Source organism: Syngnathus typhle, linkage group LG21 (assembly GCF_033458585.1).
Source record: "Syngnathus typhle isolate RoL2023-S1 ecotype Sweden linkage group LG21, RoL_Styp_1.0, whole genome shotgun sequence".
Classification (NCBI taxonomy): domain Eukaryota; kingdom Metazoa; phylum Chordata; class Actinopteri; order Syngnathiformes; family Syngnathidae; genus Syngnathus; species Syngnathus typhle.
In genome coordinates this window covers 9,099,829-9,123,564 of record NC_083758.1, presented here as the reverse complement: position 1 = coordinate 9,123,564, position 23,736 = coordinate 9,099,829, and the positions used below count along the sequence as shown (strand labels likewise).

The window sequence follows — 23,736 nt, the reverse complement described above, 5'->3', positions numbered from 1 at the left end:
TTGCCGCGGTTTGGCCGTCGGCACTCTTGTCACTTCTTCTCCAGCGCTGGCCTTTTGAGCCTGAAACCACACGCAGGCACGCATGCAGCTCTGAGGTTAGTTTCACCTCAGCCATTGTTTCTCCTTTCCTCCTGCAGCCAGCATTCTGCCCACCGCTTCCCATTGATGACGACGCATTTGCATTGTTTCTTTTGAAATTAAACCTCTCGTTACCATTTTAATGACTGAATAAGGGGGCAAATATTTCTCTGATTCCTTTGTCAGATTCAAAAAAACAAGCTCCATCTTTTTGGTGACAATGGGACATTATTTCACACCGACTACAGACTATGCGCAAAGGTATCGATGGCGATCCACTTTCTGGTTTGCTCCGTCGGAAAGTCCACGAAAAGGGCCTGTGTGTGATCTTCACAACCAAATTGCTCGTTTGCAAACGTTCATCGAGCGAGAGAAAAATGACTACCACAGCAGTCTGCCATTATTTACCGCTGCTGAAGTTAGAGGACTTGGACAATTTGATGTAAAGAAACAATCTTAATCTATAGCGCATGGATTAGCTGTCGCCTCGAGGATCAACTGGGCTCCAACTCATCTTTGCCGGCCGGGAGAGGCGTACGGAACCGTTTTGGAGTTTGTGAAGTTGCTGATTCGGGGCTTGGAACAAGTCCGAGTCGTTTCACTTGCAGGCGTGCGTGTCGCTCATGCTCTCGCATCGGCGACATCGCACGTAGCAGCACCACACGAACTTGCAGGCGCATCGGTGGACGCGGCGCTCCACGTGCGTGTTGTAGCCGCGCCCGCAGCACAGCAGCTTGCAGCCGTCCGGCCCCCCAGAGGTGCGGTTGCAGCGGCGCCCCCTGGTGCCCAACACGCCACCACGACGGTCCTCCACGCAGTAGTTGGGCGACTTGTTGACGAAGACCAAGTGGTGCTTGTCCGGCGGGCGGCGCCCCGGCGCACCAGCTCCGGGCTCCTTCCTCTTGAGGCGCACGCTGCCTTCGTAGCGCTCCTTCAAGTAGGCGCCGACGCGGCCGAACGGCGCCATCGTCCGCCAGCACGTCTTGACGGCGCACGAGCCCGAAACGCCGTGGCAGCGACAGTCCGTCGACATAGTCGCCACCACCGCCTGGAGGGAGGACGCGGCGCCACGACAGGGGGGACTATTATGTGGAAATGTCCTGATGAGTCAAAGTCAGCCAAACAGAAAAGGGTGCAAAGCAAAGAGAAGCTTGCTAGCTAGCTAGCGTGCGTGCGTGCATGTATGTATGCCGGACCTGCCTGCCAGCCTCGCTGTTGTGCTGGTTCATCCGGAGGAGGGCGTGCGCGCGCGTCCTGGCCGAGGCGTTGACGGCGACGTGCGCCGACAGGAAGCGCCGGCTGAACCCGGTCCCGTACTGGACGTGGTCTGAGCAACCGCCCCAGTGCCAGGCCTCCCCGGCCTCCGCCGCCCCCTGGAGGCGGGCGTCGCAGCCGCACTCGCTGATGTTGCCGTGGCTACAGAAGCGCGTGACGGCGTGCACCAGGCCGGCCGCCATCACCGCATACACAAACGCCGTTTCTTTGGTTCCTGCGGGGAGAAACGGACACCAAGACAGAAGGGCTTGATTAGTCTCTTAGGGGAAACTCTTAGGGGAAAGATCCATTTCGGGCCGGTCGAAGCTCACCGCTGGTCAGCTGCTGCCCGAAGACGGCCGGGTCGCGGCCGGCGGAGCAGTTCCACCTCTCGTGTCGGAACTGGTTCTGGCACTCGCCGACAGCCAGCCGGGCCGCGTCCACGATGCTGGGCGCCAGAAAGCTCCGCTTGAGGCACAGGTCGCGCTGGAGGCCGCTCAGAGGGAGCGAGTGGCAGCCGCCGTCCCGGGACCACCGCTCGCTTGAGCCCTCCGCGCCCAGCAGCCTTCGCGCGCAACACACAAAAGGCGATCAGAGCCAAGGCGCACGCGTCGTGCATGGGGCGCGCACGCGTCCAGCTTCAAGCCAAGGCGCGAGCGAGCGAGCGAGCGAGCACGCGAGCACGCACGCACGCACGCAGCCCTCCCAAGTTCCATTTCCGAACGTGAAAGCCCCGACCGACCGACGCCCAAACTGTTAAAGTGGCCCTGCGCATGCTTTATTTGGATCTTTTCCCTGAGGGTCGCAGCCGAACACAATGAACCAACGGCCTTTCGACACACGCAACGGAGGAGAGTGTGCAAAAGTAACCTTGCTCACACCCATGCACAATCACGGTGACCGAAACAAAACGATTCCTCTAGCGCATATGTGTCAAACTCGCGGCCCGCGGGCCACATCCGGCCCGGCATGCAATTATATCCGGCCCGCGAGATCATTTTATATTAGGGGTGTAAATCGCGGGTTTTGTCACGATACGATTTCATATCAATACAAAGAAACACGATACGATATTTGCCGATATCTAAAAGCCTGCTGTGATTCATTCACGATACATCACGATATAGTGCTCTACGATCAATATATATATTTTTTTTAATAAAAAATATAGAACAATATATTTATAACAATTCATACGCAAAATCAACAAGGTACTGCAAACTCTTTATCTAGGAAATTACAAGAGTATTGTAGTATACAAAGTGCTTATTTTAACACTGAACTTTGATGTCGTGTTTTTTCTTTAAATGTGCGGCGAGATTTGTGCTCCCTGAATATTTGATCACCGCATGGCAGGATTTACAAACCGCACGTGTCTTGTCAAACGTTTTGATTTATTATTTTAATGTTTACTTGAAGTACAAGCACTGTCACCATTTTAATTTATTTTTTCAGGCGGGGTTTTTTTGCAGCATGTTCCAATTTCTAACTTGTATAATTTTAACTGGATATATTTTTATGGAGATCAAGATATTAAGTTATTTAAAGTTTAAGTTTATTTATTGTGTGAAGGCGATGGCCTTCACACATATGTTATTCTACTCCATTTACTTTATTATTATTGTGTGAAGGCGAAGGCCTTCACACATATGTTATTCTACTCCATTTACTTTATTGTGTGAAGGCGAAGGCCTTCACACATATGTTATTCTACTTTTTTCACTTTATTATTATTATTATTATATTTTATTCTCCTCACTTTTTTGTCCCGCTTCTTCTTTCACAAAATTCATCCGATTCACTCCATTCCACTTTTCACGTATTCCAAATATTCAGGAAAGGGTGGCTTGTATTTTTCTCATTCCGAAAATTTTCCGATTCCGCAAAATTCCCAAAATTCCGACAAATTTTTCCCCATCCATTCTTAATGGCACATTCGACATTTCACAAAATTTCGTTTTTCACCTCTAACTTCTACATTTTTCAACCGATTCAACCCATTCCAACTTTCAACTGTTCATCTTTTGCCTACCTATTCCACAACTTCCCACTTACCAAAAATTCCAAATTTTCAAATTTGAAATTCAACCAAAATTCTCTCAAATTCCGTTATTCCACTCTAATTTCTACATTTTTCAACCGATTCAACCCGTTCCAACTTTCAACTGTTCATCTTTTGCCTACCTATTCCACAACTTCCCACTTACCAAAAATTCCAAATTCTCAAATTTGAAATTCAACCAAAATTCTCTAAAATTTCGTTTTTCTACTCTAATTTCTACATTTTTCGACCGATTCAACCCATTCCAAATGCATTCACCTTATGCTTCCCACATTCACTCCCATTCACCCCCACTTCCACTATGCTTACACATTCAACCCTTGACCCCCAATTCCAGTGTGGCGGCCATCTTGGATTGACCCTCAAGTGCCCCCAATGAACCCAAAATGAACCGGAAGTGCCCCAAATCAAACCGAAAGTGACCCCAAATAGACCTGAAGTGACCTCAGGTAAACCGGAAGTGACCCCAAATCAAACCGGAAGTGACCCCAAATGTACCGGAAGTGACCCTTTTAGACCGGAAATGACCCCTAATAAACCGGAAGTGACCACAGACGAACCGGAAGTGACCCAAATTAAACCGGAAGTGACCCAAATAAACCGGAAGTGACCCCAAATAGACCGGAAGTGACCCCAAATAGACCGGAAGTTACCTCTGGTAAACCGGAAGTGACCCCAAATCAAACCGGAAGTGACCCCAAATGTACCGGAAGTGACCCTTTTAGACCGGAAATGACCCCTAATAAACCGGAAGTGACCACAGACGAACCGGAAGTGACCCAAATTAAACCGGAAGTGACCCAAATAAACCGGAAGTGACCCTAAATAGACCGGAAGTGACCCCAAATAGACCGGAAGTGACCTCTGGTAAACCGGAAGTGACCCCAAATCAAACCGGAAGTGACCCCAAATGAACCGGAAGTTACCTTTTTAGACCGGAAATGACCCCAAATAAACCGGAAGTGACCTCAGCTAAACCGGAAGTGACCTGTTTTAAACCGGAAGTGACCCAAATAAACCGGAAGTGACCCAAATTAGACCGGAAATGACCCGAATCAAGCCGGAAGTGACCTTATTTCAACACTAAGTTCCCCAAATAGCTACATTTGCGCTAACGTCTTCGTTTTTTGTCCGATTTAACCCGTTTCAACATTTTTACCCCAAAAGTGAACCTCCTGAGGCTGTTTTTTTTTGTTTTGTTCCAAATTTAGAAAGATTTTGGCGCAATTGCTTTTTTTTATTTTCCCATTCATTCTCTATGGGGATTCAACATTTGCTCTAACTTCTACATTTTTTAACTGATTCAACCCGTTCCAACTTTCAACTGTACATCTTTTGCCTACCTATTCCACAACTTCCCACTTACCAAAAATTCGAAATTCAACCAAATTCTCCAAAATTTCGTTTTTCTACTCTAATTTCTACATTTTTCAACCGATTCAACCCATTCCAACTTTCAACTGTTCATCTTTTGCCTACCTATTCCACAACTTCCCACTTACCAAATATTCCAAACTTTCAATTTTGAAATTCACTACAAATTCTCCAAATATTCTACATTTCTCAAGTAATTGAACACGTTTCAACATCGTTCGGCAGCATTCCCCGAAAAAGTTATTCATACATTTCGCCTTCACACGCAATTTCTCCAGAAATTGCAAAATTCTAGTTATTATTATTCTTCTATTTTATTCTCCTCACTTTTTTGTCCCGTTTCATCTTTCACATAATTCATCCGATTCACTCCATTCCACTTTTCACGTATTCCAAATATTCAGGAAAGGGGTGCTTGTATTTTTCTCATTCCGAAAATTTTCCGATTCCGCAAAATTCCCAAAATTCCGACAAATTTTTCCCCATCCATTCTTAATGGCACATTCGACATTTCACAAAATTTCGTTTTTCACCTCTAACTTCTACATTTTTCAACCGATTCAACCCATTCCAACTTTCAACTGTTCATCTTTTGCCTACCTATTCCACAACTTCCCACTTACCAAAAATTCCAAATTTTCAAATTTGAAATTCAACCAAAATTCTCTCAAATTCCGTTATTCCACTCTAATTTCTACATTTTTCAACCGATTCAACCCGTTCCAACTTTCAACTGTTCATCATTTTTCTACCTATTCCACAACTTCCCACGTCCCAAAAACTTCACATCTTTTATTTTGAAATTCCCACCCAATTCCTTTTTCCCTTCTCATTTCTACATTTTTCAACCGATTCAACCCATTCCAACTTTCAACTGTTCATCATTTTTCTACCTATTCCACAACTTCCCACTTACCAAAAACTTCACATCTTTTATTTTGAAATTCACACCCAATTCCTTTTTCCCTTCTCATTTCTACATTTTTCAACCGATTCAACCCATTCCAAATTTATTCACTTAATTCACCTTATTCTTCCCACATTCACTCCCATTCACCCCCACTTCCACTATGCTTACACAATTCAACCCTTGACCCCCAATTCCAGTGTGGCGGCCATCTTGGATGACCCTGAAGTGCCACCAATGAACCCAGAATGAACCGGAAGTGCCCCAAATCAAACCGAAAGTGACCCCAAATAGACCGGAAGTGACCTCAGGTAAACCGGAAGTGACCCCAAATCAAACCGGAAGTGACCCCAAATGTACCGGAAGTGACCTTTTTAGACCGGAAATGACCCCTAATAAACCGGAAGTGACCTCAGACGAACCGGAAGTGACCCAAATTAAACCGGAAGTGACCCAAATAAACCGGAAGTGACCCCAAATAGACCGGAAGTGACCCCAAATAGACCGGAAGTGACCTCTGGTAAACCGGAAGTGACCCCAAATCAAACCGGAAGTAACCCAAAATGAACCGGAAGTTACCTTTTTAGACCGGAAATGACCCCAAATAAACCGGAAGTGACCTCAGCTAAACCGGAAGTGACCTGTTTTAAACCGGAAGTGACCCAAATAAACCGGAAGTGACCCCAAATAGACCGGAAGTGACCCCAAATAGACCGGAAGTGACCTCTGGTAAACCGGAAGTGACCCCAAATCAAACCGGAAGTGACCCCAAATGAACCGGAAGTTACCCTTTTAGACCGGAAATGACCCCTAATAAACCGGAAGTGACCTGTTTTAAACCGGAAGTGACCCAAATAAACCGGAAGTGACCCAAATTAGACCGGAAATGACCCGAGTCAAGCCGGAAGTGACCTTATTTCAACACTAAGTGCCCCAAATAGCTACATTTGCGCTAACGTCTTCGTTTTTTGTCCGATTTAACCCGTTTCAACATTTTTACCCCAAAAGTGAACCTCCTGAGGCCGTTTTTTTTGGTTTTGTTCCAAATTTAGAAAGATTTTGGCGCAATTGCTTTTTTTTATTTTCCCATTCATTCTCTATGGGGATTCAACATTTGCTCTAACTTCTACATTTTTTAACTGATTCAACCCGTTCCAACTTTCAACTGTTCATCTTTTGCCTACCTTTTCCACAACTTCCCACTTACCAACAATTCCAAATTTAAAATTCAACCAAATTCTCCAAAATTTCGTTTTTCTACTCTAACTTCTACATTTTTCTACCGATTCAACCCATTCCAACTTTCAACTGTTCATCTTTTGCCTACCTATTCCACAACTTCCCACTTACCAAATATTCCAAACTTTCAATTTTGAAATTCACCACAAATTCTCCAAATATTCTACATTTCTCAAGTAATTCAACACGTTTCAACATCGTTCGGCAGCATTCCCCGAAAAAGTTATTCGTACATTTCGCCTTCACACGCAATTTCTCCAGAAATTGCAAAATTCTAGTTATTATTATTATTATTCTTCTATTTTATTCTCCTCACTTTTTTGTCCCGTTTCATCTTTCACATAATTCATCCGATTCACTCCATTCCACTTTTCACGTATTCCAAATATTCAGGAAAGGGTGGCTTGTATTTTTCTCATTCCGAAAATTTTCCGATTCCGCAAAATTCCCAAAATTCCGACAAATTTTTCCCCATCCATTCTTAATGGCACATTCGACATTTCACAAAATTTCGTTTTTCACCTCTAACTTCTACATTTTTCAACCGATTCAACCCATTCCAACTTTCAACTGTTCATCTTTTGCCTACCTATTCCACAACTTCCCACTTACCAAAAATTCCAAATTTTCAAATTTGAAATTCAACCAAAATTCTCTCAAATTCTGTTATTCCACTCTAATTTCTACATTTTTCAACCGATTCAACCCGTTCCAACTTTCAACTGTTCATCTTTTGCCTACCTATTCCACAACTTCCCACTTACCAAAAATTCCAAATTCTCAAATTTGAAATTCAACCAAAATTCTCTACAATTTTGTTTTTCTACTCTAATTTCTACATTTTTCGACCGATTCAACCCATTCCAAATGCATTCACCTTATGCTTCCCACATTCACTCCCATTCACCCCCACTTCCACTACGCTTACACATTCAACCCTTGACCCCCAATTCCAGTGTGGCGGCCATCTTGGATTGACCCTCAAGTGCCCCCAATGAACCCAAAATGAACCGGAAGTGCCCCAAATCAAACCGAAAGTGACCCCAAATAGACCGGAAGTGACCTCAGGTAAACCGGAAGTGACCCCAAATCAAACCGGAAGTGACCCCAAATGTACCGGAAGTGACCTTTCTAGACCGGAAATGACCCCGAATAAACCGGAAGTGACCTCAGACGAACCGGAAGTGACCCAAATTAAACCGGAAGTGACCCAAATAAACCGGAAGTGACCCCAAATAGACCGGAAGTGACCCCAAAAAGACCGGAAGTGACCTCAGGTAAACCGGAAGTGACCCCAAATCAAACCGGAAGTGACCCAAAATGAACCGGAAGTGACCTTTTTAGCCCGGAAATGACCCCAAATAAACCGGAAGTGACCTCAGCTAAACCGGAAGTGACCTGTTTTAAACCGGAAGTGACCCAAATAAACCGGAAGTGACCCCAAATAGACCGGAAGTGACCCCAAAAAGACCGGAAGTGACCTCAGGTAAACCGGAAGTGACCCCAAATCAAACCGGAAGTGACCCCAAATGTACCGGAAGTGACCTTTTTAGACCGGAAATGACCCCTAATAAACCGGAAGTGACCTCAGCTAAACCGGAAGTGACCTTTTTTAAACCGGAAGTGACCCAAATAAACCGGAAGTGACCCTAATAAGACCGAAAATGACCCGAATCAAGCCGGAAGTGACCTTATTTCAACACTAAGTGCCCCAAATAGCTACATTTGCGCTAACGTCTTCGTTTTCTGTCCGATTTAACCCGTTTCAACAGTTTTACCCCAAAAGTGAACCTCCTGAGGCCGTTTTTTTTGGTTTTGTTCCAAATTTAGAAAGATTTTGGCGCAATTGCTTTTTTTTATTTTCCCATTCATTCTCTATGGGGGTTCAACATTTGCTCTAACTTCTACATTTTTTAACTGACTCAACTCGTTCCAACTTTCAACTGTACATCTTTTGCCTACCTATTCCACAACTTCCCACTTACCAAAAATTCCAAATTCGAAATTCAACCAAATTCTCCAAAATTTCGTTTTTCTACTCTAATTTCTACATTTTTCAACCGATTCAACCCATTCCAACTTTCAACTGTTCATCTTTTGCCTACCTATTCCACAACTTCCCACTTACCAAAAATTCCAAACTTTCAAATTTGAAATTCACCACAAATTCTCCAAATATTCTACATTTCTCAAGTAATTCAACACGTTTCAACATCGTTCGGCAGCATTCCCCGAAAAAGTTATTCATACATTTCGCCTTCACACGCAATTTCTCCAGAAATTGCAAAATTCTAGTTCCAGAATAACATTCCTGTCCGTTTATGTTAAAAGTTAGTTTTAGTGTGTTCAATAAATGTTTGTTCTGTTCGGCCCGCGACCTGAAGTGTGTTTTGAATTTTGGCCCCCTGTGCAATTGAGTTTGACACCCCTGCTCTAGCGGATAAACGCTCTCAAGTTGGAATTGTGATGCAAATCGAGCAATTATTCCGCCTGCAATAGTATGCCTGGCCTAATTCCATTGCATTTGTTGACATGTTTCCGCAGTGGTGCTCGAGCTAGCTGGTTTTCTTTCAGCTTGTTGCCAGCACGAGTTGATTTGCGACTTGAATGCAATTTGAGCAAAGGCTCAATCGACCAAATCTATACAATGCATGTCTCGCTGTTAAAAGCTGCAATGACTTGAACTTAGCCGCTATTTGGAGTGCGCAGCGTCAAGTAGGAAAGAAGAGCTCGGAACTTCAAATCAATTTGCGTCAAAACAAAGCTCAGTTGACTTTCATTGGTTTTCCAAAGGCAAAGCTGCTAATGAGTGCATGGCACGTGCGTTAATTCACCCACCCGAAACGGCCACCACTCCCCGATCCTCCGTCGACCATCTGCCCATTCGCCAAGCGATCAAAAGTTTAGAAAATGCGCGTGCACGCGGGTACTCACATCCAGCTGGCCTGGCAGCACAACGGGCATACGCACAGTAGCACCGTGAGCGTGCACACGCGTACCACCGGCACCCATTTCGGCTCCGTCTCCATAGCCGCGATCCGTCCTCATGCGCGTCCGCATACGGCGCGCGCCGCGGAGGTGATCCTGAAAGGTCTGCTCGAGAACCCCTCGAGAGCCGCCGCGCCACCTAGATCGGCGGAGTCCACCAGTGACGTCACAGCCCAACGCTAATTGGACGGATAATCAGCGACCACGTGACGGGGGCGGGTGTCAAACGCGATTTTTGAATGTCATATTGGACAGGCCAAAAGTCATGACAAAAAAAAAAGGTATTTATCCAATAAGATGTCAGAATAGACATTTTCAACGTGTAGATCTGGCCTTACACGTTTAACACATGGCCAATGCAGAGCACTTTGGCACAAGTCCAAAAAGCAACGTGTGACACACACACACACTCACATCATGCGTGTGAGATGGATGGAAAAAGCGATTGTCTGAAGAGAACAAACTTCAACGTGCCAGATCACAAAGAAGACAGGGCAAACGCCGCCCGCTGCTCCTTCAAGTCTGGCAAAACGCCCACAGGACGCTCCGGAAAGGCTCTTTGCGGCTCGTGCGTGCGGCGAGGGCCAAAGGTCAAATTGAGGCAGTGGGCCGGCCTGGGAGCCGCCGCCGTGTCTGGAAGGACTTGAGAGGCAGTGGCCGCCTTGCACGCACGCGCGGCGAGCCCGACCCGGGCTGCGGATGCTCACCGTCTTTCTTGTCGGCCTTCGGCGCGGCGGCGACACATTCCGCACGCCGACGCCGCACATCGCAACAAAGTGAGACAAGAAAACTTGACAGGGATTTTCTTGTTCGTACCAGAGTTGGGCCGAGCCTTCAAAGCCGGATTGTACGCAGGCAGGCGGGTTAGGCAGGCAGGCAGGCAGCCACGCAGGCAGCCACATTCTCTGAGCCGGGCCGGGCCTTCTTCAAAGGAAAAGGAAGATCGCCACGGCGAACAAGAGCAGCTACAGCCCGGAAAGGGCCCGGCGACAGCGGCCCAGCATCTTCTTTGGCCTTGGTCAAATGAGCACGCGTGGAGTAGAAAGCGCACGCACAGCCGCCAGTGACGTCACCGGGCAGACCGCATCCCCCAAAAGATGTACATGGCAGATTGTGAAATGTTTTTTTCTTTTCTTCCTTCTCGGGAGCTATTCTTTTGGTGGAGGAAACTTTGTGAGTGAGAAGGTGGGCGTGCTTGCGCCCAACTGGAACGCCCGCACACACAGTGTTCAACCGGGGGGACATCAATGAAGGTAGGTAAAAGAAAGGACAGACCATGTGGACGTGTGTGTGTTTTGCTGAGAAGAAAAAAGTTTACTGTTGTTGAAAACACAAGTGGAGCAGCGGCAGCGTGGCGCAGAGCAGCGGCGGCGTGGCATGACGTGGCGCGGAGCAGCAGCGCCGTCTACTTGTGTCTGCTTCCGCGTCGTTTCATGGCGGCCGTGCACTGAGGACAGTACCACTTCCCTTTGGGGGCTTCGCTCAGACCCACGCAGCCGTAGTGGAACCACTCGATGGGACACTGCAAGACGCAACGCAGCACGCGCACGCACACACACACACACACACACACACACAAACGTCACGCGCACGAGCCGGGAACCGAATTCTTCCTTTGCTTTGCAGAGCAAGCGGGCCCGCGTTACTTACGTCTGTGTTGTCGCAGCCCACCATCTCCCCGTAGGACACCTGCAATCAAGCCATCGGCGGGTCAGCCACACACTACACCACCATACGGAGCGGCCACGAGGACGCGGCGCCACCTGGTTGCAGATGCAATAGCGCGGCTCGTTGGGGTCGTAGGTCCAGTCCACTTGGCCGCCGGCCTCGGCCTCGGGCAGCACCGACGCCTGCTGGGAAAGTTCCTGAGCCAACGCGGACGACGACGAGCACGACGACAGCGACGACGAGGACGAAGACGAAGACGACTGATGGTTGGAAGACTTCACGCCGCTTCTGGAGAAACGGGCAGCAACAAAAAAAAAAAAGCCCAACATGAAGAGAACGGCTTTTGCTTCACTCGTCCCCTTTTCTGACAACCATTTTGTCTTACTTGGACTTGCGCCCTCGAGTATCCGAGGCGACGGCGGTCGGAGCCAGCGTCTGTGTCAGGGTGGACGCCAGCGCGGAAGACGGATACGGAGAAGCCTCGCGGGACAGCGAGAAGTCTCGGCTCAGCTGGAAGTCGTTGTTCTTGATGGCCTCGTAGCTGGCCTTCAAGCTGGACGTCCGCCGACCCTCCTTCATCTGGCGGCAGGGACATCGTTACCGCTACGGCATCTCGCTCCAAACGGCCGGCCGCGTGCGTGGCCCTTTCCAAACGCCCCCCTCCCCTCCGCCATCTGACCTGAGCGGTGGCCTGCACGGCCTGCGCGGCAGCCATGCTGATGGCGCCGGCTCCGGCGGCCGGTCCGGCGGGCAGGGAGCTCAGGCCGTAGGAGGTCAAAGGTTGCGAAGAACTGACGCCATAGATGCTGTTGGCGGTGGACGAGGAGGATGAAGTCATGCTGTTGCTACGGCAACCTGCGCCAAACACGGGAAACGGGTGAGAGGCGAAGAGGGCGGCCGGCGCCCGTCGAGCAAGTTTGGGCTTTTGATTTTCCGCCCTACCAGGCACGTTCTCCTTGCAGGCGTCCGACGTCAACGTGGACAGCAAAGCTTCCGACTTGAACTTCTTCTCCGGCACGTGTTCCGTCGTGTGGTGCGTCGAAGCGCTGTACCTCCGCTCTGTCACCGCGGAAACCAACATGAGGGCACCGAGGAGTGGGAGGCGGCTGCAGTGGCCAGACGCCGGGGCTCAACTCACTTTCGACGACAGCGTGAGAGTGGACGTGGTGGTTGTTGACGGGCTGAGACGGGCCGTCCATCTCCAGAGAGCCTGTGGGACGAGCGTGCCCAATGTGACAGGGCGGCAGGCGGGCGAAGCGGCGGGCGGGCGGGCTCACTCACGTCTCTCCAGGATCTCGGTGATGCCGGCGTTGTCGGCCTCCAGCTCCATTTTGAACTTGGCCAACTCCTGATCCAGCTTGCGCAGGTGTCGGTCCACCTGGACAGAGCAGCAGGGACGGCTCGCGTCCGTGACTTCCCGAGCGAGTGAGTGAGTGAACGAGCGAGCGAGGAACTCACCAAATCGTAAATCTGATTGGCCAGTTGCACTTTCTCATCTGCGTCTTCCAGAGCTTTGTAATAATCCTGAACACAAGCACCATGGTAGCATCATGTCGGGGATAGAATAGCTGCGCCCCTTTTGCCGCCCCCCAATCAACAGCCGGCCGGGCCTGCTACCGCCGCGCTACGTAACTCGCTCGAGAGAACGCCGCGTGACTTCCTTTGATGGGAAAAAAGCTGCTCACAGCTGAGCTGTGCCGTCAACACATCTGACCTTCTTGATGACCTCCATCTGCTCCTCTCGCCACTCTGGTTTGTTCTTCTTGGCGTTGACAAAGAAGTCCGTGACCTTCTGCTCCAGTTGGTCCGTGGCATCTGAACACGGCAGCAAAACACGTTAGGTCAGGCGAGGCTCGCATGGAACAGAGCGCGCCGACGGGGGAGCGGTGGAGTGCCGCGTCGTGGATAAGGCGATACAACAACACCCCCCCTCCCAATGTCTCACGACGACACGCTTCCCCGTTTTGGTGGACCTCGGCCAGTATTTTTGACATTTTAGCCATGACTCATTTTGTACTCCGCTATCTTTCTGCTTCCTGACCCTACGACTGGTTATGTCCCAAAGTTCTCTGCTCGCTTTCTTTGCTAGCATTTATGTCCAGGCCTTGCTTCTCCAAAATGTGTTTTGCCCTCTGCTAGCTTTGCTCGCTAAATGTTTTCTCTTCAACCACTGCTCCTTGCTTTGACTGTTTTTCCTCCATTAGCTTTTCCCTGGTCTCTCCTGTCTTGTACTACTTTTGTCCTCCGCTAAGATATTCCTCCTCAACTGGCGTAGTCTTGCACTCTTTGCATCCACGATTAGGCTGGTCGTGATTTCTTCTCCTCCAGCTGCTCTGCTTGCGTCTCCAAAGCACACAACACGGCCGCTATCACGAGCGTCAATAAACCTTGCATGCATGTGCTGTGCGATGCGGTGTAGGCGTTCCGACGTACTTTGGACCTGCAGGTCCATCTCTCTCATTTCCGTAAACCTGTCGCGGAGATCCATGGGAAGCTGCTCGATCACTGAACAGAGGAAAAGGGGGGAATGGGAGGCGAGGCGGGGTAGGGTGGGGTGTAAATGGTTACCGCGCTAGCTTGGCTAGGCTAACAGGCGGACAAACACAAAGCGGCGGCCGAGGGGACACATTTGCGTCCAAAGCGCTCACTGGGCCGCATCACACGATCCCAAATGAACTCATACTCACTCTCCAGATAATCTTCTAGGTACAACATGTCGACAAATAAAAGGAGCTTGAACGCGTTACAGACACTAGTGACTTCTTTCAAGATGGCGCCGTCGTCTGTTTTCTTCTTCTTTGACTATTGATTGCACACCAGGCGCAGCGGCGTACTTTGCTGCCCCTTTTGGCAGAATGTCGCATTACATTTACAGATTCCATTTTTGTATTATTCATAAAGGCCCCTAACCCTAAAACACACACACACACACACACACACATGAGCCTTACCATGAGCTCGCCTTCCCCTCATCTGAATAGCCCCTACAGTCACATGACCACTAACTTAGTGTGCCTTTGTCGCATGCACGTATATTTGTGAAAAAGCATTTGAACATGATCCGTGGTGAGGAGGTTCTCTTTATTTTTGCGTGCTATCACAACGCAACCGCACAGGCACACAACAAGAAACAACGTTTGGATCTTTGAAACGAGTTGGATGCGTCAATCACGAGGATGCCCCCCTTCCACCGCTTTCCGAGCACCACGACGGGCTGGCTGGACAGGAAGACAGTAGACGTGCATGGGGAACTTCCGGAAGTAGCTGCTGACCCACGGCCTGCAAGAACAAGCACCGTGACATCCCTTGGGACTTATCCGTGTGCGGCGGGAGAGCGCGCGTACTTGGCGAGCCGCTGGCTGAGGCGCAGGAAGCCCAGGTTGTGCCCCATGCGTGCCTTCTCCAGTCGGCGCAGGAGGTTGTCTTGTCGAGTTGGCCCCTCGCGGGGACGGCTCTGGACGGACGCGCACACGAGAGAGAGAGAGAGAGAGGCAGACAGACAGACAGACAGACAGACAGACAGACAGACAGACAGACAGAGAGAGCGAGAGAGACAGAGAAAAGTGAAGATGGCCAGCCACCGCGTTACAAAGCACATGATGACCAAGAGTACTGGAGCCCGGGCACGCGATTCATGACGGACTAGGCAGGCACACACGTACTCCAAACGCCCCCATGAGACGACAAGTACGGTAGTCTCGCGCATGCACGCACAAAGGCGTCCGTCTCGAATGCAGACGCGCGCAGTGTCCATGCAGGCAGATTTGTTTCCAGTGGGCGGGGCTGACACAAGCTTGACACCCGATGAGGCGTCTCCTCGCTTACCCCCGCTCCTCGTCGCCCTGGCCCTTTCCCGCGATGCTTCGCGGCGCAGCAGCAGCTCGAGTGTCACTTAATGACTCGGGTCTTCTCCGCGGAGGTGTCGAGAAGTTGCACAACTTGACTCCATTCATGACAGCTCGCGCGCGTCAAAACTCCACAAAGTGTTGATGATTTTTGTGTCAAATAAAATCTTTTACGTCCGAGAACAAGTGGTGGGATACTATTAACAACCCTGAAAAAGGAAACGCAAAGCTTGCAACTAACGTTGACAGAAAACGTGAGCGTGCAGTTTTACAAACACGTGAACATGCCCCCAAAAACATAAATCCCTCTCTGTTATCAAGCATCAGAGCGCAATAATACTCTAGTTAATTGGCTCCAAATGGCGCGAGCTTCAATTAAACTTACCTTGTGGCCGGCCTCCATTTGTGTTTGTGCCCTTCTGTTGTCTGGTGCGTGCTAGTTGGTTGGCAGGCTCCTTCCTTCCTTCCTTAAGCACTTCAACAGCTTCTTTATTATAAATGAGTTGCCTCTGACCCGCTGCAGCGTGTGCGTGCGTGCATGCGTGAGATGATACCCGGACACGTGCGCCAGGATGGTTGGGCTCAATGGGCGACTTTTGAAATAAGAGGGCGCCAAAGACCATGTGCTTCTTCCATTTATTCTAAAAGAGGGGCCGGTAACAAAGAAATGCTTGCAGTCGCTCACTAAGTGACACTTTTTGCTATTGCAGCACAAGAAGCGGCGCGACAAGAAAACAGCTCCGAGCTGATGCAGGGACCAATGGCGGGCGGCTAAGCTAACACCGCTTGCTGCGACGTGGCTTCGTCAACACGAGTGTCGGCGAACGTTCCAGTGGCAAGGCGCCGTCGGGCTGAAACGGGAGGGAGGAAGTGGCAAGATCTTCAATGGGTGGGGCCCGCTCCCGCCAGGATCTGCTGACGCCTCCTCATGACCTCCCGCAGCTCGGAGCCAGACTCGCGCTGAAGACGGCCGGGTGGGGAACAACAAGAGGAACAAACGTCAAGACGTGGCAAGGTTGACAGAGCTTAAGGGGAGCCAGGCGAGCAGGAACAACATGAAGACCAAGGGGAGGGAGAACTCAGCAATGAGCAACGCCGAACAGGAGCGGCTATGAGGAAGGACAATGAGGAACAGCCGTGAGGAACAATGATGAGGAAATATGTCAGCGACGGAGCGGCTAGTGGAGCGAGAGCTACTGTGAGAACTTGTGTGCTGAGCCACACGCCGGCAGAGGGTGTGAGGTGAGCGTTACAGGACACCAGGAAGCGGGCTTCCGGGGCGGCAGCAGCAATACCTGAATGAAGCCATGAAGATGATGCCAAGAGGCTCAGAAGAACACCTGAAAAGAGCACACAGCACGCTCGCCACACAGCGCATGCCAACGCAAGCGGTGAAAGGGGGGGGGCAGAGGTGGACCCAAGTCAGACGCCAAGTCAGACGCCAAGTCAGACGCCAAGTCAGACGCCAAGTCAGACGCCAAGTCAGACGCCAAGTCAGACGCCAAGTCAGACGCCAAGTCAGACGCCAAGTCAGACGCCAAGTCAGACGCCAAGTCAGACGCCAAGTCAGACGCCAAGTCACGCGGATTGATTGAAGCGTCAAGGCCCAACCTCGGAGTCTCCGTCCCGTCCCGCTCAAGCGGCCCACCTACCTCCAGCGCGGCCTTCTGCACGGCGACCTGGCTGAAGACGCGAGCGCCGTCGTCCGGGCAGACCGTTTTCAGCTCGTCCTTGTTGAGCGAGAAAAGTTGCGCACCCGTCAGCACGCCCAGACTCTCCACGGTGCTGCGTGCAAACAAGATGTGGCCGCCGTGACTTCTTTTCCACCCAATCGACCGTATGCGCCGTGGTCCGTCCCTACTCACACCGGGGCGAAACCTTTGGCCTCCAGCCAGCCACGCACGTCGTCGGGTGACGACTCGTACGTGATGCTGACGCCGGGAAGGTTGGCGGCGGCGGCGGCAGCAGCCCCGGGACGCGACGGCACGCCGACTTGCTTGCAGGCGCTGCGGCCCAACGTCAGGCGGTGGAGTAGCTCGTCCTGGACTTCCTCCATGGTGGACATCCTGCCTAGCAACACATTTGAGCACAACGTTCACGCACAGTTGCCAGTTTAGGCCTTTTCCTCAACAGCACCAAAAGCGGGCCTACGCTCCACCAACACGTTGGCGACCAATTGACGGGCCGTGCCGGGCATACTCACGATCGCGAAGGGCTCTCGCGGCGGTGTTGTCGTTGGCGTCGTTTGCCTCACGGGTCAGCGCGCCGTCGGGGCGACTGACGCGCCACTCGGCCACGGCGGCCGTCTCGGGGCCGGCGTCTACGGCGTGCGGCAGTGTGGGCGGACCAGCGGGCGGTGGGGGCATGGGCACCACTTGGGCGGGAAGCTTTTCCGTCCTGGCGACGCTCTGCTTCTGAGGGGCAGCGAGGAGACCATGAGCGGGCGGGGTCAAAGTTCAACGTGCCGGGGTAAAAGGTTACCTCGTTGAGCTCTCCCAGTAATTGCTGCGACCCGCGCGCAAAAAGAAAACACAAACATACATACATAAATAAACACGCTAAGTCTCTCCTCAGCTAGTTTGCTAGTAGCTTGCGTGCTAGAAAACCAAGAGGGCAAAGCGGGGCTGGGCGACGGTCCCTTGCCACTTTCAGATAGCTCGTGCCTGCCTGGCGTTTTACATTTCCGGAGTCCAATCCACTTAGTCGTTTGACGGCAGTGAGTGACAGTTGAACGCGACAGAAAGCCTTGCTCAACACTGATAGGGCCTTCACAGCTGCTCGCATGTTTTTAGCCACAAAGACATGAAAAAAAGAAAGACCCTGGCAAATTAACTTGAATTCATGAAAATAAAACAAACATGTAATGCTAGCACACACACACACACACACACACACAAGGAAGAGTCGGACATCCGAGCCCGTCGGGTTGCAAACGTGCGACTGTCCCTTTGAGAAGCAAAGCGTAACCGCTGCTAAGCCCCGCCCCTACCCGCCACCCTACCTTGAACACGTCAAACTCCTTCCGCGGCATCATCAGCTTCAAACACAAAGAGGCAAGTGGACATGCGTGAGCCAAGGCCAGGAGGATGGCTCACGCCGTCCGTCACAGGCCGGCAGCTCTGCGCAGGCATTGGAGGCACCTGTATGGTGTGGCTGTAGACGGGCTCGCCGACGCGACCCGTCATATCCACAGCGGGCGCAGCGGCGGCCTCCAGGATGTTGTTTGGCACGTAGCCCAGCGAGCCGTCGCCATTGCGCACCTTCCACCACTGCTTGCGATCATCTAGGACCTGTGAGACAGGAGGCAAGAGACAGGCTCGTTGCCGCCGCCGCCGCCGCCGCCGGTGCTCACCTCCACCAGCTCGTCCTTGAGCACTGACAGCTCGGTGTTGTTCCTGGCCACAAAGTCGTACTTGGATTTGGCAAAGCGTCTGCTTTGCTTCCTGGAAAGCAGCCGCCGATCAGGTCTGTGCAAAGTGGGCGGGGGGATCTTTGCGCCGTCAACTCACGCTTGGTGTCCGCCGCCGTGCTCAGGGGCGACGTCTTCTTCCAAACTCTGTCGGCGGGATGCCTGCCACACAAGAAGGCCGCTGAGCTGCATCGGTCCCCGCCGTCACGCCGCCGGCGTCTCACCTCCTTTGAGTAGCTTTCGCCGTCGGCCAGGCATCCCGTGGGTCGTGCGGCGGCCGGTGGCGGCGGCTCCCAACCGTCGTCGAAGACCAGCGGGCACGGTGGGAAGTCGTGATCCTTGGGCCACTCCAACCTGTCGGAGCAGTGGATCGAGGTCAGGGTGCGCGCGGACGGGCGGCAGGTCGGCGGCTTGCCCGGCCGGCCACGGCGACCTGCACTTGGTCCACCCGTCTCCCAGCGCCACCCAAAGGCGGCGCTCCTCGACGGTGCCGGCGGCGTGCAGGAGCTCGATGGCGGCGCGGGTGAGGAGCGGGACCGTTACGCCGCGGGCTACTTCGGCGCCGCCCGATGCCCGGACCACCTGTGCGAGGGGGCGGAGCCGTCAGCCGCGCTTCCCAATGGGCGGGGACGGACGGCTCCTACCATTCTCAGTGGGGTGAAGAGGAAGTGGAGAAGCTCGTCTGCGCTGGGGTTCTGGATGCGGCCGTTGAGTTTGCCCTGCGGACGGGACACGCGGGCGGCGCTCAATCCTGGGGTGGGCGCCGTTGGCGCTTGCAGGCTCACCAGCTGGTTGAAGGCAAACTTGAACTTCTGCAGACAGTCGAGGAAGCGGCGGCGGTCGGGCGCTCTGGAGCGCAGCGTGAGGACGCCCTCTAGAGGACAAAGACACGGCTCAGGCAGGCAGGCAGGCAGGCAGCGTCACTCCCGCACGCAAGTTGCACATTGCCAGCACCTCCGGGACTCTTCTTGTCTTTGTTTTTCTTGCGCTGGGCCAGCTGACCACTGGCCTCGGCCGCTTTCTGCAGTTGGCCGATGAAGGCCTCGATGTCGTCCAGGAGGCGGTTCAGGATTTGCTGAGCGCAGGCAGCGCAATGTATTAGTGCGGAAATCTTACAAGCCAGGCGCCGTGGCCAGGCGCCGTGGCCTGGACCCGTGGCACCACACCAGCAATGACGTGGGAGACGCCTGCAATTGGCTTTTTAGTTTCAGAACGCGCCGATCTCTGTACATGTGCTCTTCAACAAATGATTCCACCACATCAAGTCCACTCCAGCGTGCGTGCTGGCCCAATGAAAGCCTGCCATCCTGCCATCCTGCCATCCTGCCATCCTGCCATCCTGCCATCCTGCCATCCTGCCATCCTGCCATCCTGCCGCTATTCCACCCATTGCTTTCCTCTTACCACATCGCGGTCCACAAGCACCACCTCGGCGTCCTCCAACGGCGCCTTCTGCGGTTCACCTGCGTGCGAAGGCCAGGCGGTGAGCTCTGCGTACGGTCGCACGGGCCACGAGTTCGCTGTCGCTCACCACGGCGGTCCGGCGGGGCGTCGGCTCCACTCTCGGGGTCATCCGCACCGGTCGGCGCTTCTGGGGCGGGAGCGGCGGGAGGAGGCGGGATTTGGCCCTCGCTCTGCAGGATCATCCTACCGGTGGCACATTGATCAGTCAACGCGCTTGCTCGCTCGAGCCGGCGACGCTCCAAAATACAAAATGAAGGGTGGCGGCGGCTGATGTGGAGCCGGCGGTCTTTCTAAAAAATGCCTTGGACTGCTGCCATATTTTGGACGGAAAGCCTTGCGCATTTTTAATCACGGGCAGCTAAGCGGCGGACTTTGGGCGGGCTACATCCGGCGGAACACGTTGCGGGCAGGACTTACTTGAGGACCTCCGGCCGTTTCCTGGCTTTGCCTCCTTTGGCATCCGTCAAGGCGCTCTGGATGTCGGCGTGGATCAGGTGGGCCTGCGGACGTGCACGGCTTAGACGACTCCAAGGTAAGCCCCCCCCACCGCCTCACCTTGATGTGCTCGCACTGGAAGAGGTGAAGGTCGGCTTTGTTCTGACCCAAGTCCTTGCACACCAGCGCCAAGATGGAGTCAAAGCTGCACGCGTTGCTCACCGCTCGGCACTGCTGGACCGAACTCAGCGGAAACACTTCCAGCTCGCACTGGAACACACAAAACGGCGACTCGAACAAGGACGGTGCGTGCTATCAATCAGCAGAAGAGGGCCAGCCACCTCGGTGTCTGCGTCGACGAGGCTGACGTTGTCGCGGTGGACACGCAGCAGCATGTCCTGCGTCCAGATCTTCCCTTTGGCCTCCAGCAGCCGCAGCCGTCGCACGCCGTCTTCCACCGTCAGCAAGCCGTCTTTGCGCTCCATCACAAAGGTGCTCAGGTGCTGCGCCGGAAGGCCGACGTCAGCCTTCCGGCGGGACGGCTTTGACACGCCGGACGAGGGCGGGCGCGCGGGCGGGCGCCACTCACCTCCACCTGGTACTGGGACGTGTCAGCGCGGCTGTCGACGCTGCTCGTGCGATGCCATTTCCGTCGCCCTGGCGCACCCAAAGGTCAAAGCACGTCTCAAGCCGAGCCCACGCGCCGGCGACACCGCTCACCTTTCCGCTTCTGTCCGGACGATGAGTGCAGGAAGAAGACTTGATCGCTTTCTGTCAACACACATTGCAAACGGCTCCTTGGTCGAGGAAAGCGGACAGCGATCGCCAAAGGCGCCGACTTACCGACAAGAGCTTTGGCACGGGACTTTGCCGTAGCTTTGGCTTGGGTAGCGTCATGGCTGCTGTCACATACACAAAGGTTTAGCATTAAGATTCGGAGGGGCGGAGCTCATCTCTCGAGGTCAAGATTGGGTCCCGGTCTGGAGTCAGATTCTGAAGATCGAGTCTCGCTTTCGGTCAAGTCGGGTCCAGGTGGGGGATCAAGGTCACGTTCTGCGGTCCCGGCCCAGTTCAGGTCAAGGTCCTAGTCGAGGTCGCAGTTCCGGTCAAGGTCCGAGTCACCGTCCGGGTCACGCCTCGTTTCTGGGCCAAGGTCCGGCGAGCTGATTTGAGTGACGGAATTAGCAGCGGCGGCGGCTTGAGGATCAGCTTCTCGGGTCAACACGGGGAGCATGGGCGGCTTTAGCGCAACTAGCGACTCCACTGAGCATATTAGCACATTAGCAGATGACGCCACGCGCACGCCAGGCCCCATTGACGGACGCTACGGGCGCTAGCATCGTGTCGTGCGTGAAGGTCCGACGCGCAAGGCTCAGACGGCAGCAGACTTGGACTGACTTGGTGTAGGAGGGGCCAAAGATGGGGAAGGCTGGCGTCTCATTGCCATTCATCTCGTTTGTGATGAACAACTGAAAGACACACACGCACACGCACACGCGCACACACACACACACACACACACACACACACACACACACACACGAGACCAGCATTGAAAATATGCCCTCCGGTGCCATCTATCACATCTTTGGAACACAACCACGTGTGATGTAAAGATTGCAATCAAAGTGTCATCACAGATGACAAGCGGTGACTTTTCCCACAGCCACATCATTTAGTCAGCGGCCGGCCCGACGTCCATTTTAGTTTCGGTATCCATGGCAACAGAAACGAGTAAGAAGACGCAAATGGTACAATGTGAACAAATAGTGTCAGCAGCAACTCATTTCTCATTTGGTCGGGCAGGAAGCCGAGAAGAGAAGAGAAGAGAAGAGAAGAGAAGAGAAGAGAAGAGAAGAGAAGAGAAGAGAAGAGAAGAGAAGAGAAGAGAAGAGAAGAGAAGAGAAGAGAAGAGAAGAGAAGAGAAGAGAAGAGAAGAGGAGGAAGGAGAAAGCGGAGGGGAGGGGATGAGAGGACACGTCCACGTCACGCAGCATGCGGCCCCTCCCCTCCCTTCCCTGTGCGTCAGGTTGCCATGGAGACGGCAAGCACCTCAGCCGGCAGGCAAACACGGACTTGGAAATGTCGTCGTGGTCACTGACACCCCAACGCAACACGTTGCGGACTGTGCAGGTCCGGTGTTCGACAGCCAGCCCGCCCGCCCCCCCGTGTGCAATTTGCGCATGGACCATAAAAGCACTTTTGGGCCCTCCCATTGCCGTGCACACGTGCTTGTTGTTGGAGTGGTGGCGACAACACGGCAGCTCAGTTTGCGCAGACGCACACGCACGCACAACAAAGAAGATAAGAAGATTGGACAGCCAAATGCAACCGAAAGAAAGAAAGAAGTTACTTCGAGGAACATGCGCGGCGGGCGGCGCATGTGGTTACGAAGCAATCGTCCCATTTCTCAGGTCGTCAAGTGACAAAGCGTGCGTCAGGTGAATTGTGCGCGTTAGTAGTGCGAGCTCACTGACCCTTCTCCAGGATGTCTGCCTGCCGGCCAGCAGCAGGAGCGGGTGGCTCACCTTAGAGTCACATGGGAGGGAGCGTTGCGGGCGGGCGGGCGGCCGGCCGGCTGGGCGTTCGGTCGAGCGACACACGAGTGAAGCACAAACGCGCCCAAAGTGACGGTGAAAGGCGAGCAGCAGCCACCCACAATCCTCCTTCGGCTCGGTTTAAGCTCCTCGGCACCTGACCTGACGTGGGGCGGGCAACAGGAAGTCCGTTCAAGATTTATGATTCCCATTCGGACTTCCTGCTCCACACACAAGCCAGCCAGCCAGCCAGCAAGATGACCTTTGCACCTGGAAACGTGGAGAAGAACAAACATGGCCATTGACAGTAGATAAAACAAGAGCTTGCCCAATATGCAGCCTCCGGCATGCACGCTAATGCTAACGGCACTTGACGAGGCTGAGCAGAGCAGAGCAGCGCCCCCTGCGGTCACCAAAACTTTTATTCGCGCCACCCTGACCTGCCGGTACCAAAACTTTCCTTCTTGGTTGCTACT

At 52.7% G+C, this 23,736-nt stretch overlaps 3 protein-coding genes across 13 annotated transcripts; all 3 read right to left on the bottom strand.

Annotated features, from left to right (window-relative positions):
• Positions 1 to 207: 207 nt before the first annotated feature.
• Positions 208 to 10,192, bottom strand: wnt16 (wingless-type MMTV integration site family, member 16). The gene is made up of 4 exons (XM_061269156.1): positions 9,849 to 10,192; positions 1,665 to 1,897; positions 1,275 to 1,567; positions 208 to 1,126 (listed from the first exon to the last, which is right to left on the bottom strand). The coding sequence occupies exons 1-4, from the start codon at positions 9,941 to 9,943 to the stop codon at positions 677 to 679; spliced, it is 1,071 nt and encodes a 356-aa protein (XP_061125140.1). The 5' UTR covers positions 9,944 to 10,192; the 3' UTR covers positions 208 to 676.
• A 995-nt stretch (positions 10,193 to 11,187) lies between these two features.
• Positions 11,188 to 14,396, bottom strand: ing3 (inhibitor of growth family, member 3). Its single transcript, XM_061269155.1, has 12 exons — positions 14,258 to 14,396; positions 14,004 to 14,075; positions 13,285 to 13,385; positions 13,029 to 13,094; positions 12,852 to 12,948; positions 12,709 to 12,780; positions 12,513 to 12,629; positions 12,250 to 12,425; positions 11,956 to 12,149; positions 11,666 to 11,858; positions 11,553 to 11,591; positions 11,188 to 11,424 (listed from the first exon to the last, which is right to left on the bottom strand). The coding sequence occupies exons 1-12, from the start codon at positions 14,283 to 14,285 to the stop codon at positions 11,308 to 11,310; spliced, it is 1,272 nt and encodes a 423-aa protein (XP_061125139.1). The 5' UTR covers positions 14,286 to 14,396; the 3' UTR covers positions 11,188 to 11,307.
• A 236-nt stretch (positions 14,397 to 14,632) lies between these two features.
• Positions 14,633 to 23,668, bottom strand: eps8a (EGFR pathway substrate 8a, signaling adaptor). Of its 11 annotated transcripts, none has more exons than XM_061268621.1 (26): positions 23,201 to 23,668; positions 22,122 to 22,192; positions 21,567 to 21,625; positions 21,444 to 21,494; positions 21,313 to 21,380; positions 21,065 to 21,226; positions 20,844 to 20,993; positions 20,706 to 20,788; positions 20,356 to 20,471; positions 20,229 to 20,287; positions 19,779 to 19,899; positions 19,610 to 19,698; positions 19,469 to 19,543; positions 19,258 to 19,406; positions 19,049 to 19,178; positions 18,925 to 18,986; positions 18,768 to 18,858; positions 18,556 to 18,705; positions 18,417 to 18,452; positions 17,897 to 17,920; positions 17,619 to 17,829; positions 17,281 to 17,485; positions 16,711 to 17,200; positions 15,801 to 16,375; positions 14,915 to 15,024; positions 14,633 to 14,849 (listed from the first exon to the last, which is right to left on the bottom strand). In XM_061268621.1, exons 2-23 carry the CDS (start codon positions 22,172 to 22,174, stop codon positions 16,744 to 16,746), a joined length of 2,601 nt encoding a protein of 866 aa, XP_061124605.1. In that variant the 5' UTR covers positions 22,175 to 22,192; positions 23,201 to 23,668; the 3' UTR covers positions 14,633 to 14,849; positions 14,915 to 15,024; positions 15,801 to 16,375; positions 16,711 to 16,743. The 11 variants fall into 11 exon arrangements, with proteins under 11 accessions (XP_061124605.1, XP_061124613.1, XP_061124603.1 ...); XM_061268629.1 differs by having other exon boundaries at positions 17,068 to 17,200; XM_061268619.1 differs by having other exon boundaries at positions 15,801 to 17,200.
• Between the last annotated feature and the right edge of the window lie 68 nt (positions 23,669 to 23,736).

What these genes read in the sequence shown, in the direction of transcription:
- ing3 (XM_061269155.1), bottom strand. Translation starts at nt 14,285, where the DNA reads ATGTTGTACCTAGAAGATTATCTGGAGA. An exon ending in CCTAGAAGATTATCTGGAGA is followed by an intron (nt 14,076 to 14,257) that starts GTGAGTATGAGT and finishes TCCTCTGTTCAG; the next exon opens with TGATCGAGCAGCTTCCCATG. An exon ending in GATGGACCTGCAGGTCCAAA is followed by an intron (nt 13,386 to 14,003) that starts GTACGTCGGAAC and finishes TGCCGTGTTCAG; the next exon opens with ATGCCACGGACCAACTGGAG.
- eps8a (XM_061268619.1), bottom strand. Translation starts at nt 22,174, where the DNA reads ATGAATGGCAATGAGACGCCAGCCTTCCCCATCTTTGGCCCCTCCTAC. An exon ending in CGCCCCGCCGGACCGCCGTG is followed by an intron (nt 20,288 to 20,355) that starts GTGAGCGACAGC and finishes CTTCGCACGCAG; the next exon opens with GTGAACCGCAGAAGGCGCCG. An exon ending in TGCTTGTGGACCGCGATGTG is followed by an intron (nt 19,900 to 20,228) that starts GTAAGAGGAAAG and finishes GCCTGCGCTCAG; the next exon opens with CAAATCCTGAACCGCCTCCT.
- wnt16 (XM_061269156.1), bottom strand. Translation starts at nt 9,943, where the DNA reads ATGGAGACGGAGCCGAAATGGGTGCCGGTGGTACGCGTGTGCACGCTC. An exon ending in TGCTGCCAGGCCAGCTGGAT is followed by an intron (nt 1,898 to 9,848) that starts GTGAGTACCCGC and finishes TTGCGCGCGAAG; the next exon opens with GCTGCTGGGCGCGGAGGGCT. An exon ending in ACAGCGAGGCTGGCAGGCAG is followed by an intron (nt 1,127 to 1,274) that starts GTCCGGCATACA and finishes TCCTCCCTCCAG; the next exon opens with GCGGTGGTGGCGACTATGTC.